We start from the raw sequence: 25568 nt of genomic DNA, 5'->3' as shown, positions 1-25568 counted from the left end.
GACATCCTTACCCGTGCTTGGCGGTGAAGTTCCGGTAACATTCGTTGGAGTTTCCCAGGCCAAACACAGGAGCCACTAATAAAACTGGGATTACACTGGAAGAAGAGACAGCAACACACAGTCAAGATAGCCACCCTCATCGGGAACTGCGGAAGGCCCTCTCCAAATTCAGAAGTGAGAAGAGCAGAGGCTAGCACAGTGCCAGGCAAAGGGGTTGCACTGAATCTTGTGCCAAATCTGTCGCCCTGGAATCCTATTGGTCCCCTTGTGTCACGTGGCAATCCCCAACTCCAAAGGTGCAGGATGATAACTTTGCATCAGGCTTTCAATGCAAGCAGGTTTTGCAGGGATCCCCCCCCCCTTTACAAAAGCAAGCTGACTTCCTGAATGCAGGTAGCTCCACTCCAGGTGATGAAACTTACCTAGACAAAATGATCGTTATTCGGCCGAAGTGATTTGCAGAGCTTAATATCTGCAAAAGGAAAAACAAAGACACAAATTCAAGGCCTGAGCTGGACCATCTGCTTTTTATTTCTAACCACAGTATTTATTTGGTTTGAATTTCTTCTCTCTCTCTCTCTGTGAGTTACAGGGAAACGGCAAGAAGTTATGCACAGAAGAGAAGCCCCAGCCTTCCATCCCCATTCAATCAGCTCCTCCCTTTGGAAAAGTCACAAGACATTCACCAAAGACTGTTCCCATTTCTTAAAAAAGTTGAGGACTAGAAATTGGTTGAAAAGTGGTATAAAAGTATTCTTAATAACAACAACGACATAACAATTTAAAAACACAACAAGGAACAGCATCTAAAACAGCTGGACGCAGAAGGAAACACACACAAGGCCAGGCCAGAGGTTCGCCGGACAAAAAGGCCAACAGCTGGATCCGGAAGAGCGGTATTGAGGGCCCAGTGGACTTCCCAGGGCAAGGGATTCCACATCCAGGAGGCCTGATCCGATGCAATCACGACAGACACAGCCTGCTGTTTCTGCTCCTGGCTTCCTGTCAAAACCCAGAGGGCACCTCCCTGAGCACACAAACGCTGCCCTGAGTAATTAGCACAGCTCCCACGAGTTTCCGACCCAGGCGGCCTTGCTGGGTTCTTCTTCAGCGTGCCAATGTGTCTGCTCCACAGCAGAGGGCTGGCACTGTACCAAAAAGGCTGGCCGTTCTCCCTTTGCACGAAGACAATGGCAGCCCCTTCTACAGAGACAGCCAAGAGCCTCTGTCCATGGCTGGCAACAGACCATCTTTTTCAGCGAGTAGAAAGTGCTGGGAGAGGGGCTCTCATCTCCCTCTGGAGCGCACCGCTTTTCTTGGGCTCTACCATTGCATGGACTGTAGATGACATGGTAGTTTGACGGTTGAACCTCCTTTGCAAGCAGACAGTCCCCGGTTCAATCCCTGGCAGCCTCTCCAGACTGGGTTGGGAAAAGACCCTTCTGTGCTGAAACCAGGAGAGAGGCTGCCAGTGCTGACCTTGATGGATCAATGGCCTAGTCTAGTAGAGAGAAGCTTCCTATATGCCTCTGTCACCTCTGGACAAACAGGCATGGCAGGTTGCTGGAGCCATATGCAAAAACCTGCTTGATGTATTGGAGCAGAAGCACACTTGGGAGGAGGAGAGAAGAAAAAATGGGGAGCCGTCAAGCAGCTCTTTGGATGGCAGGAGCTATGGGGATGGCTAGCAAGTCATTATCCATTTACTGCAATACTTCCCCACATCAATGCTTGTTCCAGCTTTTTTTTGGGGGGGGGCACACCTTAGGACACTCACCTGCCACCTGTCCAGAGGGCTGGCCCTAGACCAAACAGTGCCCCAGGCAAGGTGCTTGGATTTGTCTAAATGCACAGGTTTAAGGAATGAGGGCAGAGGAGTCCCTCTGACAAGGAGCCCTCGGGGTGTCTCTCCACCTTGCAGGGGCGGTGAAGCACACGTGGACCTGTCAACCACCGTTTCCACCAGGAAGAGCCACACAAAGGCCGCCTTGTGCTGGAGGGAGGCCTCCAGCCAGTACTGAGTTTAGCCAGGTGTGAAGGCCCCGGCTAATCACAGGGCGTGTGGAGTATTTGTTCAGCTTGTCCTCAAGGTTTTGGTTTTCTCAGAAACACATCCTTGTCTCTCTGTCCCTGGTGCTTATGCCTGCTTCCCAAGAGGCGGATGACGACAAGAGGAGAGGGGGCTTGTGGCACTCCCTCCCCAGGCCGGCCTGCCCAACGTGCTTGTGGTCAAGAGGAACAATTCCTTTTTGGGCCATCCGGGCCAATATCATCACTCCAAACTCCTCATGAATGGAGCCACAGGAATTGAGCTCCTACCAAGGAACAGACCAACAGGCAAAGGGAATGGATCAAAGCAGGCACCACCCAACAGTCCACCAGTGAAAACAGGGCGTGATTTTGTTGGTGACATTCTCGTTCCTGCGGCAAGGATCACAGCCTGGTCTCAGGGCTGACCCAAGGCCTGCTGGTGCCAGAGGCTGTGTCCCAAACATCCCACTCCTTGACTTAGAAAAGGAAGAGGGGGGATGATGCAGAAGCATGGAGCAGAGAAGAGTGGAGGGCCAGAGCATCTGAGACACTCTAGCCCACTCCTCTCTTCTCCTCCACACTTGCCTGAAAGTTCCACCCTCCCTATCGGAGGCTGCATGCGTTGAATCTGAAACGGCTTGTCTCAAATGGTTCGAAAGCCGTTCTTTGCTACATTCTTAGCTGGAGAAGAATTCTGGTGATAGCAATTCAGCGTCCATAAACATGGCTGGCACAGTAACATCTAAACTGTGAAATCTGAATTCACAGTTCACAAACAGAGGAATGCATTTCCTGAAGTCAAAGTCCACTCAGTGCCCTGATACCACCTAGGATATTCCCATTCCTCTCCACGTTGATTAACCCTGGTCATTTCATTAGTCTGGGCATGCCAGGTTCACATGTTCATTTCAGCTTGATGCCACAGAGGTAATTTAGATGCTGCAAAGCATGGACGGATGGTCAGGATGGATGACCTCCAAGATCCATAGTTCTGTTCTCCTAGATCCCATAACGTCGCTTTTGGAAGGCTGCCAATTTCCAATATTTGGTCGCTGCATTTCAGCTATAATTCAATCATATGGAATAACAGAGTTCCCTTTGCCCTGGGAATGGTGTCTTGCGCTGGCATTTATACAGGATCCAGTAACCAGGTCACCTGTCAGAATTTTTATATCCAAGCTAGTATCTGTTTCCAGAAAAGCCCTGTACTCTCACGCAATTCCATCACACGCTGCTCTCGGTGTCCCACATTCCCATCAGACCCTGCTTCAATTTGGGTGTATTTTTCTCCAAATTCTAGTAAAGCAAATGCATCTGTTCGTTCCACAGGCTGCAAGCCGAGTGTCCAAGTTTAAACTGTCAATATCAGATTATCGGACAATTATGTTTCTCACGTAGATCATTAACCAAAAGAGTAAACTTTCCTTTGTCTCAGAAACAGGTTCGCCACTGATTACATCTTATCCAGACTGTGCGGTGATGGCCAAACCACACGCTGTGCTGAACACCCAAGTGGGAGTGGAAGTTTCCCTCAATAAACAGCAGCCACAAGCTGGAGGAACTGACCTGATTTGGGACTGTGGCATGAGGCTGTTCCCACCACTGTCCTGTATCAATCAGGGGGCTTGATCCAGACTGGGAATGTGGCAGGGCCAAGGGTTAAAGCCCCTCTCCTCCAGATCGTGCCTCTCATGGCACAATCATGGCTAGCATTGACTAGGAAAACTTCAGCAGCTCATTCCCAATGACACATTTGATATGATGCACGGCTTGGTCCCAGTGAATCTACCTGTACAGCAGGTAGAAAAGAGCTTTCACCAGTGCAAGACGGCAAGGGAGGAGCTGCTTGGTGCCCAAAGCAATAGGCAAGGGAGATTTTCACCGGTGACTTTGAGAGCGTTTCCACACCTTTGCCATCTTTTGTGAAAATTTAGACAATGCATTTTTATTTTGGCTTAATTTCCAAAACATTCTGGGTGCAAAGTTTGTTGCTGTTTCAGGGGGGAGACTGGGAAAGGGGGAGGCAGCCCTGTGTAAAATAGGTAGGCTGTTCCCAAAGCAAGAGTTACCTGGGGTGGCCGACTGTACAGGTTCAGGTTGTATTTCAACTTCAAGTCCGTATATAAATGCCAGGTGTAGTTGACGGTGTACAGGAAAGAGGCCACATAGAAGATCTGGAGGAGAAAGAGAGAGAGAGAGAGAGAGGGTTTCACCAGTGGCCAATTGAATGAGGCAGATAAACCTCTGTTTGTGGGGTGCAGGTCTTTGACATCATATTGCTCCGAGGCTGTTTGATCAGCAAAGGACATGCTGCGTGGTCAGGTGACTCTTGCTGTGACGGTCACCCTCCTGGCCCTGACAAAGATGCTTTCCTTCTCAATTAGATGCTGCAGTGAAGCCTGGGCAAGAACCAGAAGGCGAGGCCTGTCAACAGCTACTTGTCGCAGGAGGTCAATGGAACCTCCAGCTCCAGGCAGGGTGGTCATGAAGCACAGAAGCTGGGCCCGGTCAAGGGGGAGAGGCCATTGCCTTCGATGCGTGAGCTTCCAGAGACGGGGTGCTAGACTAGATGGGCCCCTAGCTCTACCGGATCCAGCAGTGCTTTTTGTAAACCCCCGACCCCTGTTTTTCCACTCTTAATTAATCACCACTTTGCATCTCCCTCCATTGTGCTTGCCAAACAGGGTGGCATCCTGCCCAGGGCTTTCTAGACCATTTGGATTTAATTGAGGGCACAACAGGTGACCTGCATGTACATCTCTGGCGCACAGGAAGCCACATTCGGAGGGGGTCACAGCAGAGCACTTTATTCACAGTATCTAATTGTTCTTCTGCTCCTCTGAGTGGGAAGGGGAAATGTAAAAAGGCAGGGAGGCCAAGACATCAGGAGGTGGAACTCATTTGGGAAGAAATAATGCGTGAAGATGTCCATATCCATTTATCTAAGTTTGATCATCTTGAGAATGAAAAGAACCTGCCTTCAGAAAGCCAACAAGTCAGGCCCAAGCCACTCCCCCACGGCCTCAGTCTTCCCCATCTGTGATAAAGGTATGTTACTCCTACTGGCTAATGTATAGGGCTACATTAAAATAATGTCTGTGAGTACCTTGCACTTTCGTCTGGTTAGGAACCGCAGCAGGGACGAAAGTAAAAAATGGATGAATGTCAAAGCAAATTTACTTTGGCTGGCCAAAAATGTAAATAATTAACTACGCAACTCATGCAAATGTGAGCAAAACCTAAACAAACCAAAAGAAAAGAAAAATGTATGGAAATGCGAGATTTTTGACAAGCTGCTATTTAACTTTACCACCTTAAAATGCATCAAGGAGACTTTGTTGGAAGCGTCAGGTTGGGGCCACAGTCCAGACACCCTGCAACACCTAAGGGGGTTTGACATTAGCCCAAAACCATCTGTCTCTTTCTCCAGAGTTTTGCTCCTCCCAAGGTTTCAGGGGTTGTATACAGAAAAGAGGTTTCCGTCTTCCTCTTGAAGCATTAAACAGGCTTCCGAAGGATTCAAACAGCTCCTGAACCAAACTGGGAGACGGGACGGGACTGTCCCATCATGAATCTCTATTTTCCAAGGCAGACTTTGCTCAAATGGAAACCATGAAATCATCGAAACAGGAAGATCAAATTTCCTGCCATGATGAATGACACATGCACATCCAATGCTCTGGTGATTTGGGGAATCACCTTCCCTCTATAGATCCAAAAAGAAAAGCATTATAAGCGCATGATTTGAAAACCAGCGTTTGAGCGACATCCCTCTGTTTCTGGGCTGCACAGAGATGTTTTCACAGAAGAGACCATCCTTCTGCATTCCAATCACTGCGACCCCAAAAAAGGTCCACAGTTAATCTTTACCAACTAGCACAGCACCCTTGTACCCTCTCCTGCCAGTCTGCTTGGGGTCACCTAGAACCTTGCTCAAGAGCACATCCCGTGACAGTCTCTGACACCCTGACTCCATGCCAAAGCACATTCTTGTTTCCCTCAAGAGGAGCCTGAGCAAACACCAGAAATTCTCTGGCCCAGACACATGCGCGCCAGAAGAGCGAGGACCGGCCCGAGTTACATCTTCCTTTTGTGCATGTCGTCCAAGGAAAATGTAATTTGGTGCCATCTCTGCTAGGGGGAAAGTAAACCACCAGTGGGTTTCTGGTCAGTTGACCACTTCACTTGTGATTCTTGTACAGAAAGCTGGAGTGGGCAGACCTCAGTCTGCACACTTATTTATGTTATGAAGCAAGACTGCACACTCTGGATCACGTAGGCCTTACCTTTTAAGGATCTCACAGTAGGGGACTTGTATGTCGTGTTGTTCAAAACTGCCAACACTGAGGATTGCAAGGGGAAAAACCCGGCAACAAGACTGGGCAAGATGGAAGTCAGTCTGGACCTTACGTAACATCTAGTAGAATATGTATGCACTGCTGAAACAGAGACGCCTGCGTTGGCTCGGTCATGTCGTGAGAATGGATGATGGCCGGATCCCAAAGGATCTCCTCTATGGAGAACTCGTGCAAGGAAAGCGCCCTACAGGTAGACCACAGCTGCGATACAAGGACATCTGCAAGAGGGATCTGAAGGCCTTAGGAGTGGACCTCAACAGGTGGGAAACCCTGGCCTCTCAGTGGCCCGCTTGGAGGCAGGCTGTGCAGCACGGCCTTTCCCAGTTTGAAGAGACACTTGGCCAACAGTCTGAGGCTAAGAGGCAAAGAAGGAAGGCCCATAGCCAGGGAGACAGACCAGGGACAGACTGCACTTGCTCCCGGTGTGGAAGGGATTGTCACTCCCGAATCAGCCTTTTCAGCCACACTAGACGCTGTTCCAGAACCACCATTCAGAGCGCGATACCATAGTCTTTCGAGACTGAAGGTTGCCAACAACAATGGAGTAGGGGACTCTCTGAGGCAGCCCCAGAATTACAGAGCTCCTATGAGTTGCTTTGCACCTCCACAGCAGAGCAATCAGGTCTTTAACAGGTATATGACAGGCAGACACTCAGCAGGTGAAGCTATTTCACCCTGGCATTGACTAGTCACATTACCTCTGAAAGGTTTGGCAAGTAAGGTTTTAAGACCTCTGGGCACAGCTATCTTTGAAAAAGGAAGAAGCCACAGACCTATTCAACGCCATTCATACAAGAGACATCTATTTTTTTCTCATTTCCGGTACTCTTAGAGATCCCCCAGGCAAAATGCATCACTTGGCTTCTCTGCAAAAGGGCAGAGAGGGAAGTGGGGGGAAGAAGAAGGTGCTGGACTTGCATCCTGGAGTGGGGCAATGAATGAGACATGCCTCTTTGTCCCATAGACCTGAGATGTGTAGGGAGGCAAGAGGCACTTAGAAGCCGCACCCAGACTGTGAAGTGGAAGGACAGAGTTCATTAAGTAACAGGTCTTGAAAAAACAAAAGCAAACCCAAAAAGCCATGCGCAGAGGGAAAGGAAATCACATGCACTGCAAACATCACAAGTGGGTTATCGTTCCTTGTCCTTGGATGTCCCAACAGGCAGGAACAGAGGTTCCTGGGCCCCTCAGGGCTCAATCAGGTGCCTTCGGGAAGCCCACATACAGAGAGCGCCCTGGTAAGAATCTCCCACCCACCCCCATTGTCCCCCAGCAGCTGGTGCTCAGAGATCCTGTTCCCGCCATGGCCTGCCCACATTTAGTCCTCCTGATGCCAGGCTCCATCTGAGCATAGGTGGGTGCCCCTCCGCTTTCCCAGCAGTACCTGGACCCAGGATCATCTCTGTGACAGAGGCAGAGCTCCTCTAGATCAGAGGTGTCACACATAAGGCCCGCGGGCTGAATGCAGCCCCCAGAAGCCATTTTTCTGGCCCCCTTTATAATTGAGTTCTCCTAGCATGGTAATTAGGCTCTCTCATATCTTGAAAATATGAGCAAGATTTGAACATTTTCTCTTCTATCATTTGCAGCTAATGAGTTTCTATGTGAGAACTAAATGCTTACACATGCCCGATCTTGTCTGATCTCGGAAGCTAAGCAGGGTCAGGCCTGGTTAGTACTTGGATGGGAGACCGCCAGGGAATACCTGGTGCTGTAGGCTTACACCATAGTCTTTCGAGACTGAAGGTTGCCAACCATCTCCCTATACTGAACACTATCTCCCGATCTCGTCTGATCTCGGAAGCTAAGCAGGGTCAGGCCTGGTTAGTACTTGGATGGGAGACTGCCTGGGAATACCGGGTGCTGTAGGCTTACACCATAGTCTTTCCAGACTGAAGGTTGCCAATCACACAGCTGCTTAATGATGTCACTTCCTGCTTAATGACGTCACTTTGGCCCTCTGTATGAAACGGGTTTGACACCCCTGCTCTAGATCTTGCACATCACCTCAAGGCAAGTGCCTCCATCCCCCCTACCCTTGGTGGCTAAAGGAAACACAGCATCCCATCCCAGAGGCGGCCCAGGGGTAGCAGCCCTCTCACCTGTCCTATGGCTTGCAGGTTGTAGCAGGCAGCTTCTTGGCTTGCCGGCTTTGTGGCCTCTTTGTCGTAGAGAAGAGCCCCGGTGATCCAGCACACCCCTAGGAAGAGGTCAGAGAGACTCAGGTAGAAGAGGGGCCGCACCTGTGGGAGGATCAGAGCCATTGGTCAGGTACCCAGGCACGGCCCTCTGTGCAAAACACACTAGCGGGAGCCAATTTTTCAGAACACAAAACACCAGTGCGGTCTTTGCCAGCTCCCAATTTGTGTCTGGACCCAGTTACAGGTGTGGGCCCTGCTCCATGTCTTGCCACCGAGATATTGTTGGTGGGAATGAGGGAGGAGGCCTTCTCAGTCTGGTGCCCAGACTGTAGAACTCCCTGCCACATGAAGTCTGGCTAGGCTCTCTCTCTCTCTCTCCCCTCCCCCCCAGCATTTGTTGTAACAACTATAGCATGAAATCAACTGACTTGAGTTTCACCCTGTGCCTGTTACGTTTAAATTGCTAAAAAGAGCGTGGCATGCAGAATGGGCATCTGTGCGTGACAAGGTCTCTTAGCAGTTGTGGTTGTGCATTTATATGCAAGACCAGATGCATAAATGAACACATAATCATCTACCTTAGGAATCTAATTTCTAGAGACCTGGGGTGGGGGAAGACTGAAGAAGGAGAACTCAGGCAATGCCTGATCATTCAGATTCCATCAAACTCCTTAAATAGAGACAGAATTGAGACAGTGATTTAAAGGTAAAGAAAATAAATCAATATTCAAATTGCATGGAGGGAAGCAGGAGAGGCCTCCTTGCTTTTTGTGACACTCCTCCTTAACTACACAGGCCTACCCCCTCCCAAAGAAAACCCCTTTTTTAAAGTTGTTCAAATGAATTTAGGATATTTTTGAGGTGCTGAACCCAAAAATTGGCTCTAGTTTTGGGGGTTACAGCATAGCCACCTTATATGCCAATTCAAGCCGCTTCCTTGCCAGGAATCTGAAGCCATGGTTTCCTCACAAGGAAGCTGCTTGAATCAGCATATAAGTTGGCTATGCCATACCCCCAAAACTAGAGCCAACTGGGCAAAACCCATGCCATTTTTGATTCAGCACCCCAAATATACCCAAGAATGTGCAACCTCTTGATTTGAGAAATGGGCTATGTCAGATGCAAGGGAGGGCACCAGGATGCAGGTCTCTTGTTATCTGGTGTGCTCCCTGGGGCATTGGGTGGGCCACTGTGAGATACAGGAAGCTGGACTAGATGAGCCTATGGCCTGATCCAGTGGGGCTGTTCTTATGTTCTTAACTACAATTCCCAGGAAGCCTTGCAGGTCTTGTTATCCGGTGTGCTCCCTGGGGCATTGGGTGGGCCACTGTGAGATACAGGAAGCTGGACTAGATGGGACTATGGCCTGATCCAGCGGGGCTGTTCTGATGTTCTTATGTTCTAATAGGTCTAACTTTTAAGACAACAAAATGTGGCTAGGCCGTGCTAGAAGATTGTGGGGAGGCCTCCTCTGGCTAAAACTGGACTCACAAGGTGGGCTCTGGGAGGGTTCTCGTCTTCTCACAAATCATGCAGAGAAACAGGGTCAACCCCTGGCAAATACAGACATTTGCTGCCTATAAGGGCACCTAATCTAGCAGTGGCTCTTGATGACATGATAATTAACCAGCTAAGCAGCGGACCTCTTTTCAAGGGCAGCTCACCTCTTGCAAAGCTTATAAGATGCAGGCAACAGATGGCTGCGGGCTATGAGGTTAAGCAAAGCAATCAGTAACTTCAGCTGAGCAAGAGAGGATGAGTCAGCTCCCAGTTGCTAGACTGACATATTTGCTGTGGCAGCTAAGAGGGACTGTGCTTGAAAAATGTAAACATTCTTCAGAAAGGCCTCTGCCCCTCCTATCTGGGCACGCTTCAGGGACTGCAAATTAGCCTGCAGTTTAAAAAGCAATAAAAGAGCGTGGCTCTTACCTCGGGGGACCTGGCCGTGTGCTGGAAGACAGCGTAGCCGATCATCGAGCTGGACCCGATTACGCTGCGGAAACAAAAGAGTGGAGTGGCCAGCCGTGTTTCTGGTGAGGCTCCTGTGCTTTTAACAGCAGCACGGCAGGCAGAAATTCTCCAAGGGAGCTTCTCTCGTCATTGTGCCCACGCTGGGGAAAAAAGCTTCACTGCCAAATCTCATTTAGTCAACGAGCATTAAAGTTGCAGGAGTCGACAGAGGAGAGAAGTTGGCAATTCTATGACTTCTGCATTGTCAGCGTGGCTTTCTCTGTTTCTAGGATCCTTTCCGGTCAATGCCGGGACACTGGGAGGACTGAGGGCACTGCCAACCTTTTCACTAGACTTTGCTCCTATGCCTTAATCAGACAGCACCTGGGAGCCCTTCTAGGAAGGGTGGCAAAGACCTGCTCTGGCGGAAGCTGCCTGCGGAGTCAGACCCCCTGCTCCGTCCATTCTTCACTCAGAGGCAGCTCTGCCGGGCTCCAGAAAGGGGCCTTTTCCAGCCACACCGGAAGATGCTGCCACAGATTGAACCTGGCACTCAGCCCTAGAGCTCCAGCCTCATTCCTCGTGCTTCAGCCCCAGAGCTCTTCCATGAAGCTCCCTTCCTCTCCTTCTTGGATTGTTTTGGAAAGAACAAAATTTACACTACCTTAAGCCAGCCATGACAACCTGGATCCAGTGGACGCCAGCAAAAAACTGGAGGGGTAGAAAGCGAAAAGAAAATTATTCCCAGAATTTCACATTCACGTCTGTGCACTGCCCAGCGACGGCATTGAGACTGGGGTGACTGGACATTGCTGCTGTCCATTGCCCAGTGATTCTGGTTCCAACTGGAAGCCGCTCTACTGGGTCTTTCCCAGCCCTTTGACCAGAGAGGAAGAAGTGAGGCAGAGAGGAGAGACCACTGGACACTCTAGCCCAATACTCTCTTCTCCTCCACACTCCTCTCCCACTCTGCCCCCTTCTTTTTTGTCCAGTTCAGGGAGCAGAGCTTGGGCTGGCCCTGTCAGTGCAGGACACAGGCTCAGGGGGATCCCACCTTCACTCACCCACAAATCTCACTCTGGGACTTAAGAATATGTGTGTGTGTGTGTGGGGGAGAAGTAGGGGCAGCACAAGGGAGGGGCAGGAGCTGCCCAGAGCTTTAAGCACCAGGGACTAGAAACTTGGCACCGCTGCTATTACCCCTGGATGGGCAGCTTCTATCAGGGCTGCCTTTGGCTGCTAAGAGTCTCCCCAAGACAAATCCTTCTGGCATCTGTGCTCCTGGGCAGCTTCTGGAGAGCCTGAGAGCTCTGCAGGGTGGCGCTTGAACCAGACGGGCAAGGGAAAGAAAATGGACTGCAGAGGTCAGGGATGTGCGCCGGGAGCCCTCCGAAAAGCGCTGCTGCCCTGGGAGGTGTGCAAGCACACACAACCCATGCGCACAGTTTGCACACCTGTGTGCGCTTGCACACCTCCCCCAGCGGTGGGGAGGCTCTGCCTCACCTGCCCCCCCAGTCCCTGCAGAGAGTGAGACTTCCAGACTGGGAGGGCAGGAAGGAGAGGACCCTCCGCCTGGAGAGGAGCCTGGGCTGGGAGAAGGAGGGGTGGAGCCAGCAGGTGGCCCCCCACCCACCGCCCTGACTCACCTGGGGCCAGTTGACGTCCGGGGCTCCGTCCAGGAGGGTCCCGCGGGCTGGGAGAGCCATGCCAGCCAGCCAGCGGAGCGGGCGCTGCGCGGCGGAGCCAGGCGGGGAGCGGCTCTGCTTCCAGCTCCGCCTCGCTCCGAGGGGTCCCGCCCCAGTCACCAGCCGCGGACGGGAGGGGAGCCCTGATGGAGGGAGAGCAGCAGGGACCACCCGCTCTGGACGGGACGCTCTGCAGGGCTCTGCCCCGGGGACCCTACAGACAGACCTCCCGCTTGCCAGGCGGCAGGGGTTTCCCTCCGGGCTCACCCTTGCCTGAAGCCAAGCAGGCAGCGGGCACAGTCTGGCCGGAGAAGGGGAAGAAAAGGGAAAGACCTGGGGGGGGGGGGGAGGAAGGAGTGCCAGGAATCGGGGCCCAAGGAGGGAACCTGCGGAGGAAGGACAAAGGGGGGCAGTCTTTGGTGGTGGTGGTGGGGGGGTGTCCATTTCAGTGCCACCCCCCAAGGAAGTTATTTTCCCGTCTCTGCCCCGTAGAGCATCCTAGCACGCTTCTGCTTGGGGAGGATGGTCGATGATGATGCCATTGTACGATCGAGCATTGCGCCCAGTTCTGGCTGCCACATCTCAAAAAGGCACACACACGCCCCCCACCCCTTCCAAGGAAAGGCTACAGCATGTGGGGCTCTGGCCTGGATGCCTGTCCAAAGGGGACTGGACAGGTCTCTGGAGGAAAAGTCCATCACCAGTTACAAGCCAGGGTGGGAATCTGCCGCCTCCTGGTTTTAGAAATGGGCTATGTCAGATGCAAGGGAGGGCACCAGGATCAAGGTCCCTTGTGGTCTAGTGCGCCCCCTGAGGCTTCTGGTGGGCCAATGTGAGACCCAGGAAGCTGGACCAGATGGTCTTCTGGCCTGATCCTCTTCTTATGAGGACCTTCCCCTTTCCTCTCCCCCCAAGGGAGGGGGGACACTCTACTGTGGATATTTAAAGATGAAGAAGATTCTCAAGGGGAGAAGCCCACAGGCCATCTGTCCCATTCTGTGGCTTCCCAGAGTAGAGCAATGGTGCCATCTGCTGGCAGGCAGGGGAAAGTGCACGATGCTTTTCAGTCTCTTATAGGACTGGGTTCTGCTGAAGTCTCTTATAGGACTGGGTTCCACTAAAATTGAGTGTTGGGAGAGTTAGAACAGACAAAAGAAAATATTTCTTTACTCAGTGTGTGGTTGGTCTGTGGAACTCTTTGCCACAGGATGTGGTGATGGCGACTGGCCTGGGCGCCTTTAAAAGGGGATTGGACAAGTTTCTGGAGGAAAAATCCATTACGGGGTACAAGCCATGATGTGTATGCGCAACCTCCTGATTTTAGAAATGGGCTATGTCAGAAGGCCAGATGCAAGGGAGGGCACAAGGATGAGGTCTCTTGTTATCTGGTGTGCTCCTTGGGGCATTTGGTGGGCTGCTGTGAGATACAGGAAGCTGGACTAGATGGGCCTTTGGCCTGATCCAGTGGGGCTGTTCTTATGTTCTTACGCTACACCTCTGAACAGACCAGGGTGGCAGCAGGCAGGACCTTTCAAAGGGCACTATGCAAGATCACATCAGCCAAGGACAAAAGAGCACATGCTGTTCCCCCACCCCACAGACTATGGGTCCACCAGACCCCCATGCTGTGGGAGGTTGCATTTCTAAGACATGTTTCTCAGTTCAGAACAACCCCACCACCACCACCAGCGGAAACCATGGGCTCTCACATTGCCAGGCCACGGCCCACTTGCCAGCCTCCGAGGGCCACCTGTGTTCTCGCCTGAGCAGTCAACACCTGGTGTCCATCTAGACGCCTCTAATGCAAATAAAACGGCCTCTGGCCCCAGGTGACAGACAGGCAAGGGGAAATCCAGCGAGCTCGACTTGCTCATTTGGTGCTGGGGGATGATTCACACCATTCTGTTATGAGTCTCTTAGTGGAGGTTTTTTCCACCGTTGGTTCAACGAATTTATTCTGCTCATGCCTCTGAACTAAGCAGGTGGTTTCTGTGTGCTGGTTGGAAAAATATGCATGTTCGGTAGCGTAGTTTTAAAAGCAACCTCTTACAAATACTATCCAGGGGCCCCAACCCTCCTGAGTCATGCCCAGTCAGCAACCCCCTCCCATCCTTAGCCATCCCATCTTTCACAGGAGAAGCAGGTATGAAAAATGTGTTTGAGGGAAGCACCTCTGAGTATGTACAGAACCCCTAACTCTTGCCAGAAGGCATCTCTCCCTCCCCATATTCCTGGTGTTAAGGTGTAGGTTCTCTTTCCAAGCAGCTGGATTCCCCTCCAGACAAAGGTTCCATCTTGGGAGGGGGTTCCTTCTGCCAGAATTTATGGCTTTATGCAATGCCAAGGGATAAGTGGCTACTGGGAGGTACAAGTGGCGTAGTGGGAGGTAATCTTTCCCATACATCCATTTCCCCACTTCCTGCCTTCCACTCCAGCCACTGTTTATTTTTTCTTGAGCTCCAAGACCTAAGGTCAACACTGACCAGGGGAGTTGAAAGTCTCAGAGGGTAGTGGAGCAGAGGTATGGAGGATTCCAGAGCTCAGAGGAGCATTCTGGGGTAGCCTACTTGTAAAACCAGGCGGTTGCACTCTACCCTTTCTTCTGCCAGAATGAGGACTAGAAAGTTGAGTTTCTCTTTTGAATGGACTGACAATCTTAAGGGCTCACTTCCACACTGGATCCCAGTTTCTAGATTTATGCAGGCAACCCTGCGCATGGACTTGAAATTTTCAAGAGCTCTGTTTTCAACAACTCCTTTCTTTTAACAAAGAAACAAAAAGGAATCCTTGGCCAGACACTGTTTTCCTGATAACCTTTATTAGCAAACAAGTATCACCATAAAATTCCCCTCAATCCATTTTGCAAATACCGGTCGGTAAGAGACTGACAGCGCTTCCACCCAGCCCCTCTTGGCCACAAACTGGTGCAAACCAGTGCTTCTGAAAGCACACAGAAAGAACAGCCCCACCTAAGCTTCCTCCCCTCATTTAGCTTCCCATGGACACAGATGTAGACAAGACTCTTCAGAACCTGTGACCCCCCCCCCCAAGCAGAACGCAGTGGCCATCCATCATGTTTGGCGGTCCACCAAGGTCTTAGAAGACCTCTGTTTTTGTTGCCCGGGACTGCAAAGACAGGGTGGATTTTTAAAGCACTAGGCTGGTGAGCCGAGATGGGACTGGTGAGTCACCTGTTGCCTGGCCGTGATCACAGGGAACTCAACCAGGAAGAAACAGCTTGCCCAGGGTTCCAAGGGCTGTCCTCTTGAACATCCCCCCGGGTAAAAAGAGGCTGTGCTGAGTTCTGAGGGCCCCCACTTTGGCAGACACCTGGGACAAACAGCATCTGGGAATTAAAGCCTGCAGGACTAACAAAGGCAGGCTTGTCTTTCAAGCGAAGGATTCGTGACTGGTGATGTTCTTGCGGGATGACGGCAATCTCTGTTGGTGATGGCAGTGTCTTGTAGAGCCCCCCAAAAGGATGCCTTAAGTATTTTTTGAAGAAAAATGAATAAAACATCTTGTGCGAGGAGGAATTCTGTAGCTTTCTTCAAGGGTGGTGGTATGTTTTTTGCTTGCTTACCAGGAGCACCAGATCGAGAAACTCCCCCCCCCAACCCACTCTGATCTCACAGCTTGTGTACTATGATTTTATCCCGGTTCGTCAAAGCTCTTCTTTCTCGCCTTTTGTCTTCTTCTGGAATGAAGCGAGGATGTTCAAGCGCTTCTGGAGTTCCTCCTTCTTCCCTTCACTCATCTTGTTCTCCTCGATGAGTTTGGTGATCCGGGAAACCTCAGTGGTGGCAAAGTTGTCTCCCTGGGAGAGGATTTTGTTGAAGATCTTCAGGTACTGCTCAGCAGATTTCCGCTCTGTGTCCTTGGCCTTCTCCAGGAACTCCTGTCCTTCCTTGAGCAGCGCCTGGCGCTCAGACAGCAGAGTGGTGCTCAGGAATCTGCTTGCCAGGGAGTCAAACTCCTTCAAGCAGCCTGGCATCCCCATGTAGATTCCTTTGCTCTTGACCCAGTGCTGGATAGCACTGGCTTTCACTGCACCGGTGTAAGGCAAAGGATTCTCCAGGTCGCCATCTTGGAACAGGTAAAAAACCGGGTAGGCGTCTTTGTCCAGTTTGTATTTCTCCCCCAGCTCCATGTTCAGCTTGTCGCCATAATCTGGAAACAGAAGTCCCAGAACAACATTGCGTTAGGACCACAAACTCTGAATCAGCACATTGATCCATTAAAGCACTGCTCCCCTCCCCTTGTGTCTGTGGGGCAGGGATCTGACCTTGCCTCTGCTGCAAAAGCACCAAGCACAAAACAAAAACAGAATCACGTTTCCGGACCTCATGATCGCAAAGGTCAGCTCAGCACTGCGGTCCCCTCCGTGCGATCCCAGCCTCACCTGAGATTCCAACCTCAGCTACCAAGAGATCATCGCTGGACTCGGAGCTTTCAGCCACCTTCTTGAACTCATCCTGCTTTTCTCCGTATGGATACTGGGTGTCAAATTTCACCAAGACGTATTTGTGCTTTGGGATCACCTAAAAAGGGGAAGGGAGAAAAGCTTCTAAGGACCGTGCCACTGTAACACCTGAGACTTCAGAACAAGCAGCACCCAAAGTCACCTGGTGAAACCCTGATGGTTCCTAGATGTTTAACACCAAACTCAAGGCAGCTTGTGGGACCAGCTTGCTGCAGGAGCTTTCCTCAAAACGCAGGAAGCAATCACAAACCTTCATGTAGGACAGGGTGTGCCCAGAGCGGAGGAGGGTGGCGGTTTGTATGCTCTGGGCGCACCCCCCCCCCACGCTTTTAATTACAGAGATACTATACGCAGAATGCTTTGCACCCCACCCCTCCCCCCGCAAAACAGCCCATGCAATGACAGGTCTTATGGATGGCATCCAGCAGCTTTTATCATCTACCAGGGCTCTTAGCAGATTTTTATGGTGAGGTATCCTGGGGGCTCCAACTAGCCCAGAGAACTGCACATGTGCCCCACTGATTCTGCCATGTCCTTGCAAAGAAGCAAGAGAAAAAGCACTTTGCATGTGCTCTGGGGCACTTAGATCTTTTTAACCACAGGCTTGGCTAGTTATGTTCCAGGGATGAATCATCCAAGCATTGCAGAGAGGTGCGGGGGCTTATGGTCCCATCAGCCACTAAGCCAGGCTCCTTCTGAAATCAGAGGGTTTCAGGAAGTGAAGGGAGTTTGCTCCACCCTTTATCCACTTGGACTCCCCTGATTGGCCAGTGTCTGAAGCTTCCTCTCTGGTCTTCTGTCATCTGGCTTTTAAATTGGGGGGGGGGGGGGATGTAATTGCAATTGCAAATATTTTGTAACTACAAATATGAAGCCAGTATGTGTGTGTATTGGGGGTGGGTGGGAGAAGTGCCTTGAAATCCTATTTACTACCTGGGAGTAAATTCCACTGACATCAGCAGGAATTAGTCCCAAGCAAACATGCATGAGAGTGGAGAGTGTGTGTGTGTGTGTGTGTGTGTGTGTGTGTGTTGGGGGGACTCCAATCCCCGCCCATCTTTCCTTGAAGCCTCTTCCATAAAAAATAAATTATTCTTCCCTACAATTGCTCCCCAACAGACAATTCAATGCAAGAAAACAGGAAGGATGTGACATCTTCCTGTGTCAGGGGGCCACAGCAAAGACCCCCCCTCACCTTTTTTTAAAAGGGCAAGTAGGTTTTAATGCAATCTGCTGGATGAGCATTGGAAGGGGAGTCAATATTGACAATCACCCAACCTGGTTTCATGCACAGTCCAGCAAAAAAAAAAAAAAAATTAAGACACTGCCTGGCATAGAAAAAAGGGAACTAGACTGAGATCATGCAAGGAGGCTCGTGGAACCCACAGCCTTCAGAGCCAATACAGGCTGATGCTCTTGCAGGCTTGCTCAGAAACTGGCCCCACTGTGCTCAATGGGGCTGCTGGTGTGCATGGGGTTACAGCCTTGGATCCTTGAGACCCACATGCAAGGGGCCTCCCTGCTCCCTCTGGCCAACCCCCCAACACCGATGCCCCCTTCCCTCCTTTCTCAGGACCTGCCCACCCACTTGCCCCCCCCCCCCAGCGAACTGGCTGCAACACACCGATGCCCCACAATGGGGAAGGGGGCGTGTGTGTGCTGCAGACGCACAGAATGCAAGGCTTTCACAGCTTGCAATGCAGCTGGGCCGGTGCAACCCGGGGGTGTGTGTGTGTGTGTGTGTGTGTTGCAGTTGCATTGCATACGTCAAGTGCAGCCAAGGGGCGCCCCCCACCCAAACCACCCCCCCTTTCTTACCTTGTGGAAAGTGATGGTGTCCAGAGGGAGGGCGCCTTTGGTGTGCAGAGCCTGGCCACTCTCTGGGGCCACGCAGAGGAGCAGCCACAGGAGCAGGAGGGCGGCGGGCCTGGGGCTCCCCCGCGCCATGGTGGTCGTGCGCACAGCTGGCTGCATGGGGGCCAAGTGTGGAAGATTCGACAGGGAAGGAGGCGGGGCTTGCCCGGGACCGTCACATGACCAGCAGTTCTGCTGCCTGCACCAGCTGGCCACCCACACCCCCAGGCAGAAGAGGCGCTCCAGTGCCAGCCAGCCAGCCAGCCAGGAGGAGCCCCAGCACCTGCTTCCACCCCAGGCTGCACTGGCACCTGAACAGGACCCGCAGACCCAGTGCCTGTCTCTGCAGCCAGCCCAGGACTCGGGGAGCTGAATTTCACCTGAGCTGTGCCTAGAATTTGCAGCACAAACACAAATGCACAACCAGACCTTGCCCAGAGACGGAGCAGGAGCTCTTAGTTAACTCTAAACGCTGCTCCCTACCCTGTTAAAGCAGCAAAGATGGTTGGCAAGCTTCAGTCTGGAAAGACTATGGTAAAAGCCTACAGCACCCGGTATTCCCAGGCGGTCTCCCATCCAAGTACTAACCAGGCCTGACCCTGCTTAGCTTCCGAGATCAGACCTTGCACATGCCTGATCTTGTCTGATCTCAGAAGCTAAGCAGGGTCAGGCCTGGTTAGGACTTGGATGGGAGACCGCCTGGGAATACTGGGTGCTGAAGGCTTCTACCATAGTCTTTCCAGACTGAAGCTTGCCAACCATCTCCCCATACTGAACACTATCTCCCGATCTTGTCTGATCTCGGAAGCTAAGCAGGGTCAGGCCTGGTTAGTACTTGGATGGGAGACCGCCTGGGAATACCGGGTGCTGTAGGCTTCTACCATAGTCTTTCCAGACTGAAGCTTGCCAACCATCTCCCTATACTGAACACTATCTCCCGATCTTGTCTGATCTCGGAAGCTAAGCAGGGTCAGGCCTGGTTAGTACTTGGATGGGAGACCGCCTAGGAATACCGGGTACTGTAGGCTTATACCATAGACTTTCGAGACTGAAGGTTGCCAACCATCTCCCTATACTGAACACTATCTCCCGATCTTGTCTGATTTTGGAAGCTAAGCAGAGTCAGGCCTGGTTAGTACTTGGATGGGAGACCACCTGGGAATACCGGGTGCTGTAGGCTTCTACCATAGTCTTTCAAGACTGGAGGTTGCCAACCAACCAAAGCAGCAAAAGCACCCAATGAAATCTGGACCCCTGCTTTGACAACAACAACTTTCATAGCCAAGCAGTCAAACAAATGGGGTGGGTGGGAAGAGAAAGATAAAACTTTAAGCCAGCCATTTTCAACCACTGTGCCATGGCACACTGGTGTGCCGCGAATGGTCCCCAGGTGTGCCGCAGGAATTTGGTGGTCATTTGTTAATAGGATCTTGGGGTATATGAGCCCCCCACCAACAGAAAGGTGTGCCTTGTCAGTTGTCCAAAAACTGATGGTGTGCCTTGACAATTTTAGTACCTTGTCGGTGTGCCACGAGACGAAAAAGGTTGAAAATCGCTGCTTTAAAGCATTTCTCAGATTGAAAGTGGGAGGGGGGAGGGAAGAGGCCGCAAAGCTGGTTCATAGAGAAACTGACTTTTGTTTTTTGCTTTTTTAATAAATTATAAACCCATCCAGTTTAAAGCAGATCACTAGCAGTTTTGTCACTTAATTCTGTCGGCGGCTGCAGTGTTAACAGAACTTCCACAGTCATAAATTACAGACAGCAAATAGGGAGAAATACAAGTGAAAGTGGGCTGAATATAACAGAACATCCCCCTCTTTTAATAGGTTAAAATAAGAGACAAAAACCAAAAGCATGATTCAATGCAACAATTGCAAAATATAAATGCAATTTTTAAAAAACGGTTAAAAAAATGACTAAAAGATACAAAACCCCCACCCTCCATCAAAGTGGGCAATGAAAAGTTCTTCAGGACAGTAAGGCAGGTGGAGTAAACACCCCTCACCTTGGTTAAAAACACCCCCCACGCCCACATTTAATTAAAGCAAAGACATTGGCTAACAGAGACAGCCGCAGTTGGAGCTGAGCTCTTGTGATCCCAGGACTATACAAAAGCAATTAATTTCTCTCTGTCTGAACTAGTAGTTTCCTTAGCCCTCTCCTATACACGTCAGTTAAATCACAAGCCAAACTGGGATAAACACAACAGCACTCTGTTCTTTTGAACACATTTGGAAGGGTCAGGCCTGTTTAGGAAGCTGAGATAACTTGGCTTTTGTGTTTCATTGTACACAGTTCAGAGATTAAAAAAAAAATGTTTCCCCTCTTTCATTGATTTCTGAAGAATTCTTTCTTCACCGTACTCAGAAAGGCTTAGGAGCTGGAATTAAATGTTTCTGCTCTACCCTTAGTAGCAAACTCATTCTGGGTGAGCAGAGGAGTAAGAATATTTGATTCCAGCGTCTTGGAAAAAATGGCATTGTTGCCCCAGCAGGATGGTGAAAGCTTTACATGAATACAGTTCCAGAACCCAATTTGAATGCATAGAATACTCATGTTGCAAAGGACTAGATAGGCTACCCCTTTGCACTCCACGAGCCCTCTTTGGCTTCCTTAGACGATGAGGGGCTGGATTTTTGCACAAATTCATTTCAGGTCTGACTCAAAGGGGCAGCTGTTTCACTGAAAGCAACCCCAGAGTCTAACAGGCATGCCTCATCACAAACAGGAGCTGTGCAAGAGTGCAGCTGCCATGGCGTTTCAGTGGCGCTTGCCCAAGTCTTTGAGTGAATTCAGGACACAATCACAACACACGGTTCCTGAACCATCATGGTTAAACATGTGGAGCAAAAAAAAAAAAATTGCCCTGCCTTGTTCTGAACGAAGAACTTCAGGTGCTGCTGTGCCTGCTAAAACTGGAGTTTTTGGAACAAGATGTCTTCAAAGACATCCCACGACAGCAGCTGCATTTAAATATCTTGGAACAGGATCTAAACTATACTTAAACCAAGGAGTCAATTGTCTCCCCCGAAGACAGTTCTGTGGGAAGCACAGAAGTCCTTGAAAATCTTATTGACAATGCACATTATAGTACCCTGTCCTCCTTGTATCAGAATGTACTGCTAAACCATATACACAGCTGGGAACGTTTCCTCCAGATATCACTTTTAACATCCAAAGTGACCTCAAAATGTGGCTTCTTTAAGAATTGTATCAGCAGGGTATGGGTGGTGGAGAGATACATATCAGTTTGAATTTGGGGGTTCAGGGGGAAAAGGCTGAGTAACACAGAACTACTTAAAGCTGGTTCCCCACAGCTATCTTTCCTGCCCCCTTTGCGGTCCTGTCATGCAGGACTGATGCTGTGGGAATGCACCCTGGAAGAGACAGGTGCTTCTCCTGGGACCTTCACACACTACAAATGAGAAGACATTCATGCAAAGTCTGTACGATGTGCCACTCCCCTTCAGCGTTGTAGGAACTGGGGATGAAGCATGGCAGACTGAAGGGTCTCCCTTGCACCACTGCGGTGATCAGACAGGTTACAACAGCACACCCCATTTGCTAAATGGGAAAAAAAATTTCTTTTCAAAAAGGAACCACCCAGAACTTTTCAGGTCCAGGTCTTAAAATCCCTATTGAGTAAAAAGGTACAGTAATGGCAAATATAGCCGTCAGGCTTAGTTTTAACAATAAATTCAAAGGCTATGGGATTTTATACAGAAACACAAGATGGTGAAGGAAACAATAAAAAAAACACACACATATTCCTCTCCTTCCTACTAGCACTGAAGTGACATAATCAGAACTGCCAGCCCTCTTAAAAACCTTCACATCATCATGGCTGAGGCAAAGTTGTTGAGCTTAAGTTGGTTGTTAGAGTCCTGCCAAAGTTTTAAATTGCTGCCCCAAACTTCTCTCCAGCTGTGTTGGTTCCCTCTTCCCTGCGTAAGTCAGCAGAAAAGCAGGTTTAATGGTGCCAGACAAGGAAGTGCACTAACAGGAAAAAGGAGAAAAACTTGATTCGGCACCTGGATCATGTAGCAAGTTCATGGTTGCCAAAGAAGGTGAGCAACTTAACAGCACCCTGTTGGCTATGGAAAATATTCAAGAATCCAACAAGTATCTATGCAAGCTTCACCTTAGGAGGGTTTCAGAGGCAATGAAAGACGGGAGAGGGAAGCTGGATTGAAACTAATTTGCATTCTCTCATCTCTATGCTTGCTTGTCTTGTCCAATCTCATGCCCCTTTCTGAAAAGGTGCCCAGGTTCCATTTTGGATTGGCGTTGGGAAGCACAAAACACAGTTCCCAGGCACATATGAGCCTGTCAGAAACATCAGGACACAGAGAGGGACTCGGGCGGTGCAAACTAACTGTCCTTTTGTAGAAAAAGATGAGAACAGCCTTGGATCCCTGCTGCATGTCACCTACTGATAGTCCTTTTCATTCTTTGGCCGACAGGTGGATTCCTACCACGCTACAGCAAAAGCAGTTGACTTTTCATGAAGCTTATTCTGTACATTTTTTTTTTTTGCAACTGCAATGTTACCTTGAGGTTCTAAGCTGTACATTGCTCAGGGAGATCCTTTCACCGGAACGGCTAAGATGAACTGAGAGCTAGTCAAGGAAAGGCTTGCCGACTCTGGGCTACATGGTTCACTAGCCAGGCAGGAAAAAAAGAGAGTTTCTACAGTTGAACATGGGGCCCTGCTGACTTCTGCTGTGCTCAGAAACTAGTAACTGCTGTGGCGTGTGATGAAAAAATTCAAACTCCTTTGAAATATGCTTTACACTGGATTTGTATTGCTGCTTTTAAGGACTTCTAGCCCCCCAAAGAGCCTATGCAGAAGCCTCTCCCCTCCCCCACAGGGAAATGAAACAGGTGAAGGGCTTCTAGTCTCTGTTGCAATATGCTTATGAACATGTATAAAAAGTGGTCTGAACCCTGACAGAGGGGGAACCCCCGCTTCTGGTTTTTATGTACAATAATTTAATCCGCTTGAATATATTTTTTTAATACATAAAAAAACTATTTTACGATCAAAGTCCTTCATGCATTTATAAGGAAGTTCCAGATTTTAAATGTCGAAGGTACGGCGGGTGCTGCATCTCTCTCCTGGCCATGGGCTACCATCCTCCCATCAGCCTGCTGGGCTACTGCGCCAAAGAGGACACGCTCTCCTCAAACCTTTATAAGTTTCAGGCTATCAAGTCTTTTCTTCAACAGTTCTCCGATTTCCTGAACCGCATGTTGGTAACTGTTCTGGACCTTCCCTAGCACAGTCTTTGTAAACTTCTTTTCTTCCTGGGGTGGGCGAGAAGTATAGAGGCACATATAAAAATTTAAGGACGCTGTAACTCACGGTGAAAAGCTAGATGCAAAGGTGGGTTTTTAGATCCTCTCGTAAGTATCTCCAAATACTGAGGAACACTGTATTTGGGTGACCTTTGGGTTTCCAGGTAACTATACTGGTAAATCAAGCACTTAAATCAGGGTAACAGTAAAAATTAACCATCCAAAGGCAATAAAAACAGCACTAATCTAACACTGTTCACTCACAGCAAGAATCAGTTCAACATTAAACGTCTGCTGCATGTTGAAAGACAAAGAGAGAGCCCAAAAGACTTCTTTAAGGAGGGAACTAAAAACATTGGTGCCACTGCTGAGAAGGCCCCACTGCGCAACACCTGCCTCAACCACTCCCGTCAGGTTGTCATTAGTGCCTAAATGGCTGTATCCCGTTTAGCCAGAGGCCCCTGTATAACTTTTCTTGTGCATCTTTTGATGTACAGACCTCAATTCAAGCACTGTCTTTGGATCAAGCTGCTTATATATTCAGGACCTGATATATCACAGATGAGGCTCTCTCAGCTCATCAGGTCAAGAACGCTTTTCCTGCAACCAGGCAAATGGGCACCCTGGATTTGACTCATGGTTGAGAACTGACACAACTAATGCCTAGACTCTGTGAGTAGCTTCTTGTCACAAGCCTATAGCTGTGGGTTAAGCACTGAACATCTTTACCATGGGAGTTTCACATTTGTCAACTATAACTGTTGCAATCTAGAGGAGCTGGAAAACCCCTACAGATCCCAGGCCAACATTCGCGTCTATGTGGCAGAAAACACAAGGGCCAGGGAGGGTTCTTGTTTATTTTTTTTATTTCCTACCATACCAAAAAAATTGGTGAGAGAAGACAGATATAGAAAGGAACAAGTTGTCGAATGAGTAAGCAAAATGGAAAAAAAAAAGTATTTCTCTGCTAATCTCTTAATGATACACTTGAAAGCAAAGCTTATTCTGAAGCCATGAGGAGCACTGACCGTTGGAAGTGGGGCCAGCTACCATAGATTTGGCTATGCCACCTGCCTGCTAGCAGAGGCTGGAAATTCAGACAGCATTTTCCTACCAGCTGCAAGTCTTTTTCCCCATGTGCTTCTTGGTGTGTGCAAACAAATGGGCTGAAACTGAGCAACTCCAGTGGCATCAGAAATAAAAGGAACCGGAAAAAGTCAGAAATTGCGCAAGCCTGAGCAACTATCTGCTGGGCAGTCCTGGTTTGAGATGAAGAGCCCGGGTTTTGCTGTCTCTCACTCCATCTACCCTAACTGTTACCTAAGGCTTATCTCTTTTCATAGACCTGAACTCCTGCAATCCACGGCAACCTCTTCTCTGCTCCGAGCAAGTGTGCGCATGTCTTTGTGTGGCACTCAAATGCCACATCTGCCAAGCACCAGCAGGGGGAGAGAAACTCTTCCTACTCGCCCAGTAAAGGGCCTTCAGGTGGCTCCTTGTCAGGGGCTCATTTAGGCTACGGGTCCTCGTGGGACAGGCAAATATCTTTTACTTATTCTGCTCTGTTAATTGCTTTGCAAACTTTTGTTGGAAAAAAGCAGTCCGGTTATTTTTAACAATAATTTTTAACAATAATTTTTAAGCCCTCGAACAAGTTTAAAGAATTCTTGCTTCGCTTGCTGCCCTCATGTGGCTGCTTCTTACAACTGTAGGGTTTTCTTCTGCAGAAGAAGGTGAACAACCCCCCAGGCCTACTCACAAAAGAC

The 25568-nt window shown here is 49.7% G+C and overlaps 3 protein-coding genes and 2 pseudogenes across 4 annotated transcripts in view; 2 read left to right on the top strand and 3 right to left on the bottom strand.

Annotated features, from left to right (window-relative positions):
• TMEM116 (transmembrane protein 116) overlaps positions 1-12156 on the bottom strand; it is an 18249-nt gene extending 6093 nt beyond the window's left edge. Inside the window, exons 1-7 of the mRNA XM_066609896.1 lie at positions 12127-12156; positions 11145-11191; positions 10460-10523; positions 8492-8632; positions 4101-4205; positions 423-472; positions 12-95 (exon numbers count right to left, since the gene is read on the bottom strand). Of these exons, the coding sequence (XP_066465993.1) occupies positions 12-95; positions 423-472; positions 4101-4205; positions 8492-8632; positions 10460-10523; positions 11145-11158 (458 nt within the window). The 5' untranslated portion in view covers positions 11159-11191; positions 12127-12156. The remainder of the gene's footprint in view (positions 1-11; positions 96-422; positions 473-4100; positions 4206-8491; positions 8633-10459; positions 10524-11144; positions 11192-12126) is intronic.
• LOC136634750 (5S ribosomal RNA) lies at positions 8139-8261 on the top strand (annotated as a pseudogene).
• Positions 12157-14963: 2807 nt separating the features above from the next.
• ERP29 (endoplasmic reticulum protein 29) lies at positions 14964-18649 on the bottom strand. The gene is made up of 3 exons (XM_066609884.1): positions 18467-18649; positions 16568-16706; positions 14964-16335 (listed from the first exon to the last, which is right to left on the bottom strand). The coding sequence occupies exons 1-3, from the start codon at positions 18620-18622 to the stop codon at positions 15830-15832; spliced, it is 801 nt and encodes a 266-aa protein (XP_066465981.1). The 5' UTR covers positions 18623-18649; the 3' UTR covers positions 14964-15829.
• Positions 18650-19407: 758 nt separating this feature from the next.
• LOC136635010 (5S ribosomal RNA) lies at positions 19408-19530 on the top strand (annotated as a pseudogene).
• Positions 19531-20136: 606 nt separating this feature from the next.
• The window catches only part of NAA25 (N-alpha-acetyltransferase 25, NatB auxiliary subunit), a 32069-nt gene continuing 26637 nt past the window's right edge, over positions 20137-25568 (bottom strand). For both annotated transcript variants that reach the window (XM_066609882.1, XM_066609883.1), the window contains exon 24: positions 20137-23811. In XM_066609882.1, coding sequence (XP_066465979.1) covers positions 23689-23811 — 123 coding nt within the window. In that variant the 3' untranslated portion in view covers positions 20137-23688. The remainder of the gene's footprint in view (positions 23812-25568) is intronic.

The sequence above is a fragment of the Tiliqua scincoides genome, chromosome 14, assembly GCF_035046505.1.
Source record: "Tiliqua scincoides isolate rTilSci1 chromosome 14, rTilSci1.hap2, whole genome shotgun sequence".
Classification (NCBI taxonomy): domain Eukaryota; kingdom Metazoa; phylum Chordata; class Lepidosauria; order Squamata; family Scincidae; genus Tiliqua; species Tiliqua scincoides.
Note: the sequence above shows the minus strand (reverse complement) of the source record. Positions and strands in the feature narration are given on the sequence as shown.